General features: G+C 35.8%; 1 protein-coding gene across 14 annotated transcripts in view; it reads left to right on the top strand.

The window, feature by feature from the left end:
• Positions 1-12,500, top strand: part of LOC106868675 (uncharacterized) — a 494,698-nt gene that overhangs the window by 12,473 nt on the left and 469,725 nt on the right. For all 14 annotated transcript variants that reach the window (XR_016238757.1, XR_016238755.1, XR_016238756.1 and 11 more), the window contains exon 2: positions 9,562-9,690. Coding sequence is in view for 9 of the 14 variants with exons in the window: in XM_089343951.1 (XP_089200077.1) it covers positions 9,607-9,690 (84 nt within the window). In the remaining 5 variants the exon portion in view is untranslated. The remainder of the gene's footprint in view (positions 1-9,561; positions 9,691-12,500) is intronic.

Here is a 12,500-nt window from a genome sequence, read left to right as displayed (position 1 = left end):
CCGAAATATCATCGGACTATAGATAACCAAATTACAACAGGTCCATTTTTGTTCTATAGTGCATTGTTGTACCATTCTAAAACTTTTTATTCTTTACAAAACAATACACAATGCTTCAAGTGAACTACAATACTCTCCTAATGTAAATAATTTTAAATAAAAGTCTTAGGTGTAGAAGAAAAATCACTCATTTAAATGTTTCAGTGACCTTATCCAAAGTTCATGATGAAATATTGCTTCTTCTGCTTTTTTTGTTTGAGTATGTGGATCCATGATGCGCACAGATGCCACACACTGATAAACGAGAAATGGAATGGCTTGTTTTATTGAAGTGAGTGGCCAAAAGAACATGCAGTCGTATGCTTCAAATATGTTTCTGAAGGAGTGCTGAAAAGTTGCATATGATTTGATACATAATGCTGGAAGATGTGCAACAAAAGTTGTGTGTAATGTTTTACTGTAACTTAGGCTCAGTGATGGTGGTTTCAATGTTGTTAATTTAGGAGCAGATGTCGCATGGTTGGTGAACACGTTTCAGTAAAGAGGTAAGGCTTGGTATTAAAAATGGGAGATAAATTTGAAAAGGAAGTGGTTATAGGGAAAATAGTGAGGTGAGATATAGGAAAGATAATTAAGGGTGGTAATGGTAGACCAAAGAAGTTGATGTGTAGGAAGAAGGGTGGACAGAGATGGATAGTAGGAAAAAGTGTGTTTGTAAGGTGTCAGTTGATAGAAAGTTATGGTGGGGAAATTTATTTCTGTTTGACATTGGAATTTTGGTGTTGTTTAGAGTTCAGTCAAGCATGGAAGTAAAGGGGTCAGCAAGTGTGATACATACAGGTTATGACAATGTTTATATAAAAATTTGGCTTTTTATGTGTTTTAGGGTTCACAATGGAACCATTCATTACCAATCAGTTGAGTACTCATTATAGGTCAGACTGAGTTTAAATTTGTGTTGTTTTTAAAAGATTTCTATTTAGAGATCTTCTATTGGGTATTTTAAGAAGATAAGGATTCAGGAGTCTATTTTACTACAAATATCTATTAAGGTTTTCTTGTCTGATATTAGCCTGATTGAATCCTACATATCTATATCTATCTGTCTGTCTGTATATAAATATATAAAAGAGTAAAGAGAGTATATATATATATATATATATATATATATATTCTTTTACTCTTTTACTTGTTTCAGTCATTTGACTGCGGCCATGCTGGAGCACCGCCTTTAGTCTAGCAAATCGACCCCAGGACTTATTCTTTGTAAGCTTAGTACTTATTCTATCGGTCTCATTTGCCAAACCGCTCGGTGATGGGGACATAAACACACTAGTGTCAGTTGTCAAGCAATGCTAGGGGGACAAACACAGACACACAAACATACACACACACATATATATACATATATACGACGGGCTTCTTTCAGTTTCCATCTACCAAATCCATTCACAAGGCCTTGGTCAGCCCGAGTCTATAGTAGAAGACACTTGCCCAAGATGCCACGCAGTGGGACTGAACCCGGAACCATGTGGTTGGTAAGCAAGCTACTTACCACACAGTCACTCCTACGCCTTCTGATATATATATACATCAGAAGGAAGTGTTATAATACTATTCCACATTTACAAAAACAGCCATATCAACAATCCAACATACCTCCATCATCAGCTGCCCCATGGATATCAACATCAGATATCATGTGTGGTAAAGAAATGTAAGTTAAGGGGACAAAAGATGGTGGAGACAATAATGAAATATCTGGATACATAGGCAATCTCATGTGTTGGGGCCATTTTTCTTCGATGAACATGTAGCTGCAAGGACTTCTTGAGGGGTTCCAACAGGATGGCACTCCTGCCCATTTCACCACAGTGGTAAGAGATTGGCTGAATGACAATTTCCCTAAGTGGATTGGGAGACGTGGTCATGTGGAATCATCTCCTCTTCCACTAGGCCTTTGCTCCCTTGACTTCTTTTTCTGGGGTATGCTAAAGGAGAAAATGTGCTCAATGAAAAACACAGATGCAACACACTTGATGGAACGTATGATGAGTGAATGCACTCAAATTGAAGCCAATGTGGAGTCATTGGAGGTTCGCATAAATCTTGGAAAGTGCATCGACATTTGCGTCAGAAATGGTAGAAATCACATTCAAGATGTTATTCGTTAATGTTCCAATTGTATTATTCTACTCAACTGAACTTTGCTTTCATCCTTTTGGGGTTGATAAGACCAGGGTTGTGGAGTCAGAGTCAGAGTCAGAGTTAGAATTAGAGTCAGAAACAATTCAGGGGTAGCTGGAGTCAGAGTCGGAGTAGGTAAAACTATACTAACTCTGACTCTGACTCACAGTATCTTTATTCTTTAATATAAACCAGTTATAACATATTGGCCTACTCAAAGTACAAGTGTATGCATATACTTTATGGGATATGTAGACTGCAATCACTTAATTACATAAAGAGGAGTCGGAGGTGCCAATAGTAGAGGAGTCGGAGTCAGAGGAGTTAATAGTAGAGGAGTCGGAGTCGAAGGAGCTAATAGTAGAGGAGTCAGGGTTGGCAGTGCCAATAGAAGAGGAATCAGAGTCTGAGGTGCCAATAGTCAATCCGATATTATCCGCACAGCCCAAAGTAAGGTGAATAAAATTTTAAAAAATCAACAGGTTATCCTGTTGATTATTTTGATTTTATATATATATATATATATATATAGATATGCAGGGCAGGGAATCATCAATTAGTAATAAAATTAATAATTAACAATTCTGCCAGGTAGCTCAGTATGAAAAAAACCTTCTTCGGTAAAAAACATTTATAATTATAAATATATAGGGATTGACAGTAACCTGCTTCTCCAACATACTGAGAATTCAGAACAGAAATAGCAGTCAAAGAACTACTGATTTCAAAACTACAAATTATTACTCTAGATTGATAGCGATATTTTTGATACACACTGTTTTTTGTTCTGCAAAAATATCGCTATCAATCTAGAGTAATAATTTGTAGTTTTGAAATCAGTAGTTCTTTGACTGCTATTTCTGAATTCTCAGTATGTTGGAGAAGCAGGTTACTGTCAATCCCTATATATTTATAATTATATATATATATATATATATATATATATATATATATATATATAAATATACAGATGTATATATGTAAATATATATATATATATATATATATATATATATATATATATATATATATATATATATATATATATATATATATATATATGTATGTATGTATGTAAATATACATAAGTATATATGTAAATATGCATATGTATATAAATGTATATATATGTATATGTACATATGAATATGATGATGGATTCTCTTATCGTGAACAACAAATGAGAGCTCAGTAAAATAAAGCATTGATCATGTTGTATGGACACGAGTGTGTCTCTTGAGGCCAGCTGGTGCCTTGCAAACCTTTTGGCAAATGGAACAAGTTGAGGACTCAAGTTTGCTTGAGTGCTTGTGGATTATTTACTGTGTGTTTTTCGTGAGTGAATGTATAAGGCCTGCTTTGATTCGTGCCACAAAACCACAATGACAGGTAAGGTTTCCTATTTAGAGGAGCAGTGTTTTGCCAGCGTGCCTTCATGCTTGCATGGAGGTGGTCACGGTGTTGGATTCTAGTTTGCTCAAATTTTTGAACTGGGGAGAAGCAGGACTGGCAACAGGTCCTGTGTTCTGATGCTTTGTTTTCCCAAGAAGAAAAGGGAATGTGTGTACATATTTTCATATATGTGCATGTGTGTTGTATGTGTGTGTGTGTGTGTATATATATATATATATATATATATATATATATATACCGGAGTAAGCACATAAAATGTGCAACAAGGTGGTAAAAAGAGTACTCAAATACCAGAGGTAGAGTAATATGGTTTATTTAAAAGCAGCAGAAATATAACAAAATAAAGTATATATATATATATATATATATATATATATATATATATATATATAAACAATATATGAGTATATGCATATATATGTACATGTATGTACATATCTTCATCTACATGTACATATAGATACATAACTGGGTACATGACGTGGTAAAAGAACATGGACAAAATGATAAACAAGGTACAACAAACAAGCAAGCCACATAGAAACATCTCCTTCATCAGCTGCCACCATTAAAACACCAGTGTTTCGAAGAATTATATATATAATATATGTACATATATATGTATATGTATATGTAAATATGAATGTATATACATATATATGTATATACATATATATGTATATACATATATATAGGTCAGTTTGAAAACATTAATGTCCATTATTGAACTTTGAAGTAGCCAAGGTTTATTGAAGTTTGAAGGGAATGATAGTCATTTCTTTTGATTTCTAGATAGAAGCAAATAGGAAATGACGCTTACTGACACAGTGTTATAGCAACCAGATAAAGAGTGGGTTGGCAGCAATGGTCTTTACTTTGAAAGTGAAGAGTAGATTGTATGATACTTGTGTTAGAATTGTGATGCTGCATGGTAGTGAGAGATGGCTTAAAGGCGAAGGACTTGAGAGAACTGGAATGAAATGAAGCTAGCATGCTCCATTGAATGTGAATGAATGACCTGGTACAAATGTGCTGAGTGAACAACTAGGCATCAGGGTAATCAGATGGGGTGTGCAAGAAGGAAAACTGTGTGTGTGGTGAGTATGGTTGAGGGCAGCCCTATAAACAAATGGTGAACACATAGTGTAGCTGGGGCTAGTGGGTGAGGAAGACCCTGAAAGACATGGAACAAAGTCGTGAATCACTGGTAGGTTAACAAAGAATGTAGACATTGTGTGTATGGTAGGTGCACAGGATCAGTAAACAAAGAAACACACGTAAGAAATAGATTTTTGCAAATGCCCAGGAAGATCCTTTGAGTGAGTAAATAGCTTCTGTTACCTTGATGACCTAATTAGCAGTGGAAAAGGATATTCTAAGAGTATGGTTGCTAGAATAAGAACCAGCTGGAGAAAGTATGAGAGCTGTTACCTCTCTTGATAACAAAAGGTCTCTCTTTGAGTGAAAGACAGATTCTATGATGATTATGTATGGAAAGCAATGTTACAGGGTAATGAAATATGAGTCCTGTATGCAAAGGACATGTGAAGATTAGAAGGAAATGCTCTGTTGGGTGTCCAAAGTCAATGTACATGAGTGATAGAGTATAATGAGAAAAAATTGGACGTACGAGGAGCCATTTGTGCTGGTATGGTCAAGTGATACATATGGACAAATACAACTGGAAAAAGAATTACCACCAGTCACTAAATGTGGATGGAAGTTGTGAAAGAAGGCGATCCAGGAAAACATAGGATGAAGTAGTCAAGGTTTATTGAACTTTGAATTTCATGGAGGAAATGACATAGGATTGGCATGACTCGTAATATGGGGTGCTCAGGAAGATGTAACCATCTTGGTGAAATTGGGCTTCTGGAAGCATATTTTGATATAAACAATTGGGCCCCTCAGTTTTATTATTAGACCTTCACCACCACCCTATTTCTCTATCACAGATATTTCCATCACTTGTCTAACTGTTGTGTTCTGCAGTTGTAATTAAACAAGGGCAGAGCTAAATAGCTCATTTTATTTTTTGTGATATTAATTATCTTTCTCACTAGCCCAAACCAATTCACTTGACAGCCATTCCTTTTTTTCTCAACATTGTCCTTCTCCACTCACATTTTACTTTGATCTTCTCTATCAAATTATCTCTTCTTCTCCCTCACCCAGAATCTCTTCCTGTTGACTTGTCCCTGTTACCATTCATCTCCCCCACTCCCTGCAGTTCCATCTCCACTGAACCACCTCCTATTGACTCCCCCATATCACCATTTATGTCTCACTCTCCCCTCAAACTACCTCTTCTGTTCAGCTCACACCCTTTCAACATACCCACTCACATGTCATTTCCCTTTCTCACATCCTTCTCCTGTCTACTGTATCAACTGTACTGTTGATATTCTGATGCTCTTCACTCTTTTGTGCTGCCAGTCAGCACCTACTCTCCCTGCCTTCCAATCATATGTGTCATACGAGCACTCTGTTGGTTACAACGATGAGGGTCCCAGCTGATACGATCAGTGGAACAGCTCGCTCATGAAATTAATGGGCAAGTGGCTGAACACTCCACGGACACGTGTACCCTTAACATAGTTCTCAGGGAGATTCAGCGTGACACACAGTGTGACAAGGTTGGCCCTTTGAAATACAAGTACTACTCATTTTTGCTATGTGTGTATATATATATATATATACATATATATACATACAGACATATATATATATATATATATATGTGAAGGTGCATGGCTCAGTGTTTAGAGCATCGAGCTTACGATCGTGAAGTTGTGATTTTGAATCCAGGACTGGGCTGTGTGTTGTGTTCTTGAGCAAGACACTTTATTTCACATTGCTCCAGTTCACTCAGCTGTAGAAATGAATTGTGACATCACTGGTGCCAAGCTGTATCAGTCTCTGCCTTTCCCTTGGATAACACTGGTGGTGTGGAGAGGGGAGGCCAGTATGTATGAGCGACTGCTGGTCTTCCATAACCAACCTTGCCCGGACTTGTGCCTGGGAGGGTAACTTTCTAGATGCAATCCCATGGTCAGTAATGACCGAAGGGGGTCTCAACAATATATATATATATATATATATATATATATATATATATATATATATATATATATATATATATATATATATATATATATACACATACACATACACATACACACCAACCCCTACTGTTAACCATAAGCTATAAAACAACTTTTCTCACTTATCGAACTTTGATGCAGAGAAAATTTACAGCCTTTTATGTCACTAAATCACTGTTGTTCCTGGAAGTTGTTTTTTATATCCTCCACAGACTACTAGAAGCTTACTATCTTCCTACACCTTGATCCTTGGATCTTACCTTAACACACGCACACACACACACACACACACATACACACACATATTTATATATAATGTAGGCATGTATGCAATTGTGAACTCAGACCAAATAGTGATATTTTGAAATCATTTAGAACGCACATCTCAGGTTAGCATGATATAATAGGAAATGCATCCATTACATAAACTTTTCTCAGTTAAAGCATACTGTGCACTGCTTCTTAGCATAACATGAAATATATATACATATATACATGCACACAAGCACACGCATATGCGCACACACACACACACACACACATGCGCATACACACATATACACACATACGTAGCTATAGGTGCAAGCGTGGCTCTATAGGAAGAAGTTTATTTCCTAATTACATGGTTCCAACTTCAATCTCACTTGGCACCTTGGGCAATTAGCATCTTAGGCAAGTCGCACCTTAGGCAAGTGGCATCTTGATCAAGTGTCTTCTACTATAGCCATAGGCTGATGTGAGCCTTGTAAGTGGGTTTGGTGGATGGAAACTGAAGGAAGCCTGTGATATGTATATACATCCATTTGCCTATGTATGTGTGCATGAGTGTGTTGGTGTTTGTGACTCCCTGGTCTTGACATTACATCACTGTTGAAAACGATTGTCATTGTAATACAAGCTGTGGTCATTCATTTTCAATATTCTGCAAGCCATGTCTGGCCACAGGGAAATATTACCCTGCTTGGAAACAGGTGAGGGTCAGTGATAAGAAAGGCATTTGGTTGTAGAAAACGGCCTCAATAAATTCTGCCCACCCCATGCAAGCATAGAAAAATGGATGTTGAAATGATGATGATAGAAAGGTTGATATAAATATATAAATAGAGATAGAGATAGAGAGACAGCTGCGCTGGTATGGTCATGTGTTACATATGGATGAGGACAGCTGTGTGAGGAAGTGCCACTCCCTAGCTGTGGAAGGAACCTGTGGAAGAGGTAGACCCAGGAAAACATGGGATGAGGTGGTGAAGCATGACCTTTGAACATTGGGCTTCACAGAGGCAATGACAGGAGACCAGGACCTTTGGAGATATGCTGTGATAGAGAAGACCCGGCAACTAAAGTGAGCTCGCAGCCACGTATGTCCGGCACAGTTAAGAGTAACCTTGATGCGTCAGGCGATATGATATGCTTAAGAAGACCTGTTGTGTCAAGTAAAACCAATATTATAATTGTGGCCAGTGCCCACTGACTGGTTCCTGTGCTAGTGGCATGTAAAAAGCACCATCTGAACATGGCTGATGCCAGTACCCTCTGACTGGCTTTCGTGCCAGTGGCATGTAAAAATATATATATAATGAAAAATTTTGGGGAATGGAAAATTTTATATTTTATTAATGCGTTGCTACATATGTTTCTGCATAACACATGTTTGTTTGTGACTACCTTCTCACATCTTTAGGATATTAGTAAATATTATTTATAACATCTATGGATCTTAAGAAAGTCCACTGCTTCTCATGCATACTTCCTTCAGCACTTTGCATTAATAATAAGCAGCAGCCAGTAGCAAGTAGCATGAGTTTTTATGAGCACACTCAGGAGTAATAGCCATAAATAAATTAAAAAGATATACATACATACATACATATATATATGTTTGTGTCTTCTTGTTTTGACATCACATGATGCTTGCAAGTGAGTGTCACCTTCATGAATATAGTGTCCCTCATTCCCAATCTCCCATGAAAACATGTCTGGCCGTAAGGAAATATTACCTTACTTGGAAACATGTAAGGGTTGACAACAAGAAGGGTATCAGGCTGTAGAAAATCTGCTGAAACAAATTTTGTCCAACCCATGCTAACATGGAAAAGTGGACATTAATACAATGAAAATGATGATATATATATATGTAAATATATATATATATATATATGTATATATATATGTATGTATACACACACACACACACATATATATAGGTCAGTTGAAATATGTTTGTGACATATGTTAACTGCTAAAAGACAAATTCACTGCAGTTATAGTAGAGAAAATATCTCTCTTATGGTAAAAAAAAAGGTATGAAAACACCCGGTTTGCTCAGTGTTGCCATCTATTGAGAATCTCAGATATTGATCTTTCAAGCTTCTTGGCTTTTGTCAATGAGATATATTAAAAAATTTTACTTTACATTCCAACCGGTTTTCACTCTAATAGTTCTTCCAAGATGAATGAGAAAAGTAGGATTTTAAACAGTACTGCTCAAGGGAGATTGAGGCTGGTAAAGTGGTAAGAATCAGATTTTCAGATATGTGTACATTCATACATAAATACATACATACATACATACATACATACATATATATATATATATATATATATATATATATATATATATATATATATATATATATATATATATATATACACACATATATACATACATATATATATTTTACATACACACACACATATATATGCACTTATATGTTTGTTTAAATGTTTAAACTTTTGCTCATGTTTATATATTGAAAATTCATGCTTGTTGTCTTTTCTCGTTTATCAATCACCTTGAAAAACCAACAACAACAACAACAACAACAACAACAACAACAACAACAACGTCGACATGCAGGTGGCAATAAAAATCATTGATACTAGGAAATTGAAAGAGGAGTATATGCGGACCAACTTACATCGCGAGGCCCGGATTTTGGGCCAATTACGTCACCCTAATATCATACGCTTGTATGAGACACTAAAGGTAAGTCCTGTCGAAACCCCAAAACCCGACAGCATATTTTTCACTACCAGCATTCATCTAAGTCTATTGTTTTGTCATTATTATTATTGTTACTATTATTATCATTATTATTATTATTATTATTATTGGTAAATGCAATGCCCTGGCAAGTTTGTTGGTACATCGGAGGAAATACTTAGCAGTATTACTTCTGACTCTTTGTGTTCCAAGTTCAAACTCTGCCAAGGTCAACTGTACTCTTTATCCTTTTAGGGTCATTAAAACATGTACCAGTCAAGTACTGGGGGTTGATGTAATCGACTTTTTCTCTCCCCTCAACTTTCTTAGCATTACGCTAAAACATTGAAAAGCATTATTATTATTATTATTATTATTATTATTATTATTATTATTATTATTATTATTATTTTTGTTGTTACTTAAGGCGGTGAGCTGGCAGAATCATTAGCATGCCAGGCAAAATGCTTAGCGGTATTTCACCTGTCTTTATGTTCTGAGTTCAAATTCTGCCAAGGTCAACTTTGCCTTTCATCCTTTTTGGGGGTCGATAAATTAAGTACCAGTGAAACACTGGGGATCAATGTAATTGACTTATCCCCTCCCCCAAAATGGCTGTTCTTGTGGAAAAATTCGAAACCATTATTATTATTATTATTATTATTATTATTATTATTATTATTATTATTATTATTATTATTATCATCATCATCATTATCATCATCATTATTCTTCAAAGGTGGTGAGCTGGCAGAATCGTTAGCATTCTGGGCTTACCAGTATTTCATCTGTCCTTATGTTTTGGGTTCAAATTCTGCCAAGGTCGACTTCACCTTTCATCCTTCTGGGGTTGATAAAGTAAGTACCAGTTGAGGACTGGGGTCGATGTAATTGGCTTACTCCTCTTTGAACTTGCGGACCTTGTGCTAGAATTTGAAACCATTATCATTATCATCATCATCATCATTATTATTATTATTATTATTATTATTATTATTATTATTATCATTATTATTATTATTATTATTATTATTATTATTGAGTGAGAGAGCAGTGCATGCTATCAAAATGATTCTGGGGTAAAATATATGAAGCCCATTATACCCATCATGACTACCCGTCTGATAAGGGTACACCAGGCACATGCATCACACCCATATGTACATGACATGGAGATCTTATATCAAGATAAACACTGCATGACCTTATAGGTGGCACCCAGTTAGAATATTCTTCGGGTCGAGTAGCCCATCCCGCTCAAAAAATCCCTGAATAAAGTTTCTTTAAAGATGTTGAGCAAAACACCCATGTTTCCAAAGCTGAATTATTCAAACCCCAAAGAATTCCTCTCAACACATGGCTATGATGCTCCCCCACTACGTCTGCTCATGATCAGAGCTGCACATATCACCAGCCACCAAGGGACATGCTCAACTGGTTAAGGTCAAACAACTGACAAGAAAATCTGTGGTATTAAGCAGAATATTTGCTGTAACCCATCTTTTATACCAAGACAAAACAATGTACATGATAACATTTCCAAATAGTTAAGATCAGAAGCCGTGAGAGCCACTGTCTGGTAATGCATCCGGGCATTATCATTATTATTATTATAAATGTCGCACATTACACAATATTGTGAAGTTGTTGACTGAAGATATTGTTCTATCGGCAGTTTCTACTGTTTGTCAAGTCACAACAAGGATCTCAGACAGACAGTACTTTATGCAATATACGTGCAGTTCCAAGTAATGCTGACTTTTGCAATACATCTAGATTGTAGGGTATCTCTAAAGTTTACAGATGTTTTTTTTTTCAGATTGGATGGTATTGAACCCAATGCCCCGATGACAATAGGGACAACCTTTATGTTTAATTCTTGTAGCTACCACATCTTAACGATTATTATTATTATTATTATTATGTTGTTTTTTTTTCTTCTTTCTTCAAATTTTCTTCCATTTCTTGCCGAGTGTTTTCCGTACACCTAGGGCAGAGAAGCTCATTGTATGCATTCCCAGTTTACACACACAAATTCACTATTATTATTATTATTATTATTATTATTATTATTATTATTATTATTATTATTATTATTATCATTATCACTACTACTACTACATCATTTTACTTCTCAGAGCTCTCAATCTCACTTGCTCTGGTTAATTCTGTGAGAGCAGACAGCAACCTGTTGTCAAATGTCTCACAGAGTCTCTTTCTGCAAACTGTAAGACTTGGTACCTTGATGTTAAGTACCATGGAAGACACTAAACACCCAAGTACCAATCTCAAATTTCTCACTGTCCCCAAAACAGCAGTTTTTTTTACCATGTTGCTGTTGTTATTGTTGTTGTTGTTATTATTTTTCTTCTTGCAATTTTGTTTCCATTTCTTGCTGAAAACTCACTGTATACAACATTGGTAGGCCATTAAAATAAACACGCCAGAGTGTCCCTTTACAAAGTCAAGTTATGTAACAGAAAAAAATGAACAATCTGATTATTATTATTATTATTATTATTATTATTATTATTATTATTCATTGTTATTATTATTATTTTTGCCTTGAGAAAGGTCAGTGGATTGACAGAATCATTAGTGCATCAGAGAAACTTCTATTGCAATATATCTCTTTCAGCTGTTTATGGTCAAAGTTCAAAATCACACTGTTGAGGTCAACTTTGCCTTTTGCCCTCCTTGTGGCGGGGTTGATGAAATAAAGTACCAGTGATGAACTGGGGTTGATTTAATTGACTAATTCCCGTCTACCCCTACAAAATTTCTGGCCTGATACCCATCTTAGAAACAGTTAA

Source organism: Octopus bimaculoides, chromosome 28 (assembly GCF_046866305.1).
Source record: "Octopus bimaculoides isolate indiv1 chromosome 28, ASM4686630v1, whole genome shotgun sequence".
Lineage (NCBI taxonomy): Eukaryota > Metazoa > Mollusca > Cephalopoda > Octopoda > Octopodidae > Octopus > Octopus bimaculoides.
This window is presented reverse-complemented; position numbering and strand designations above follow the sequence as displayed.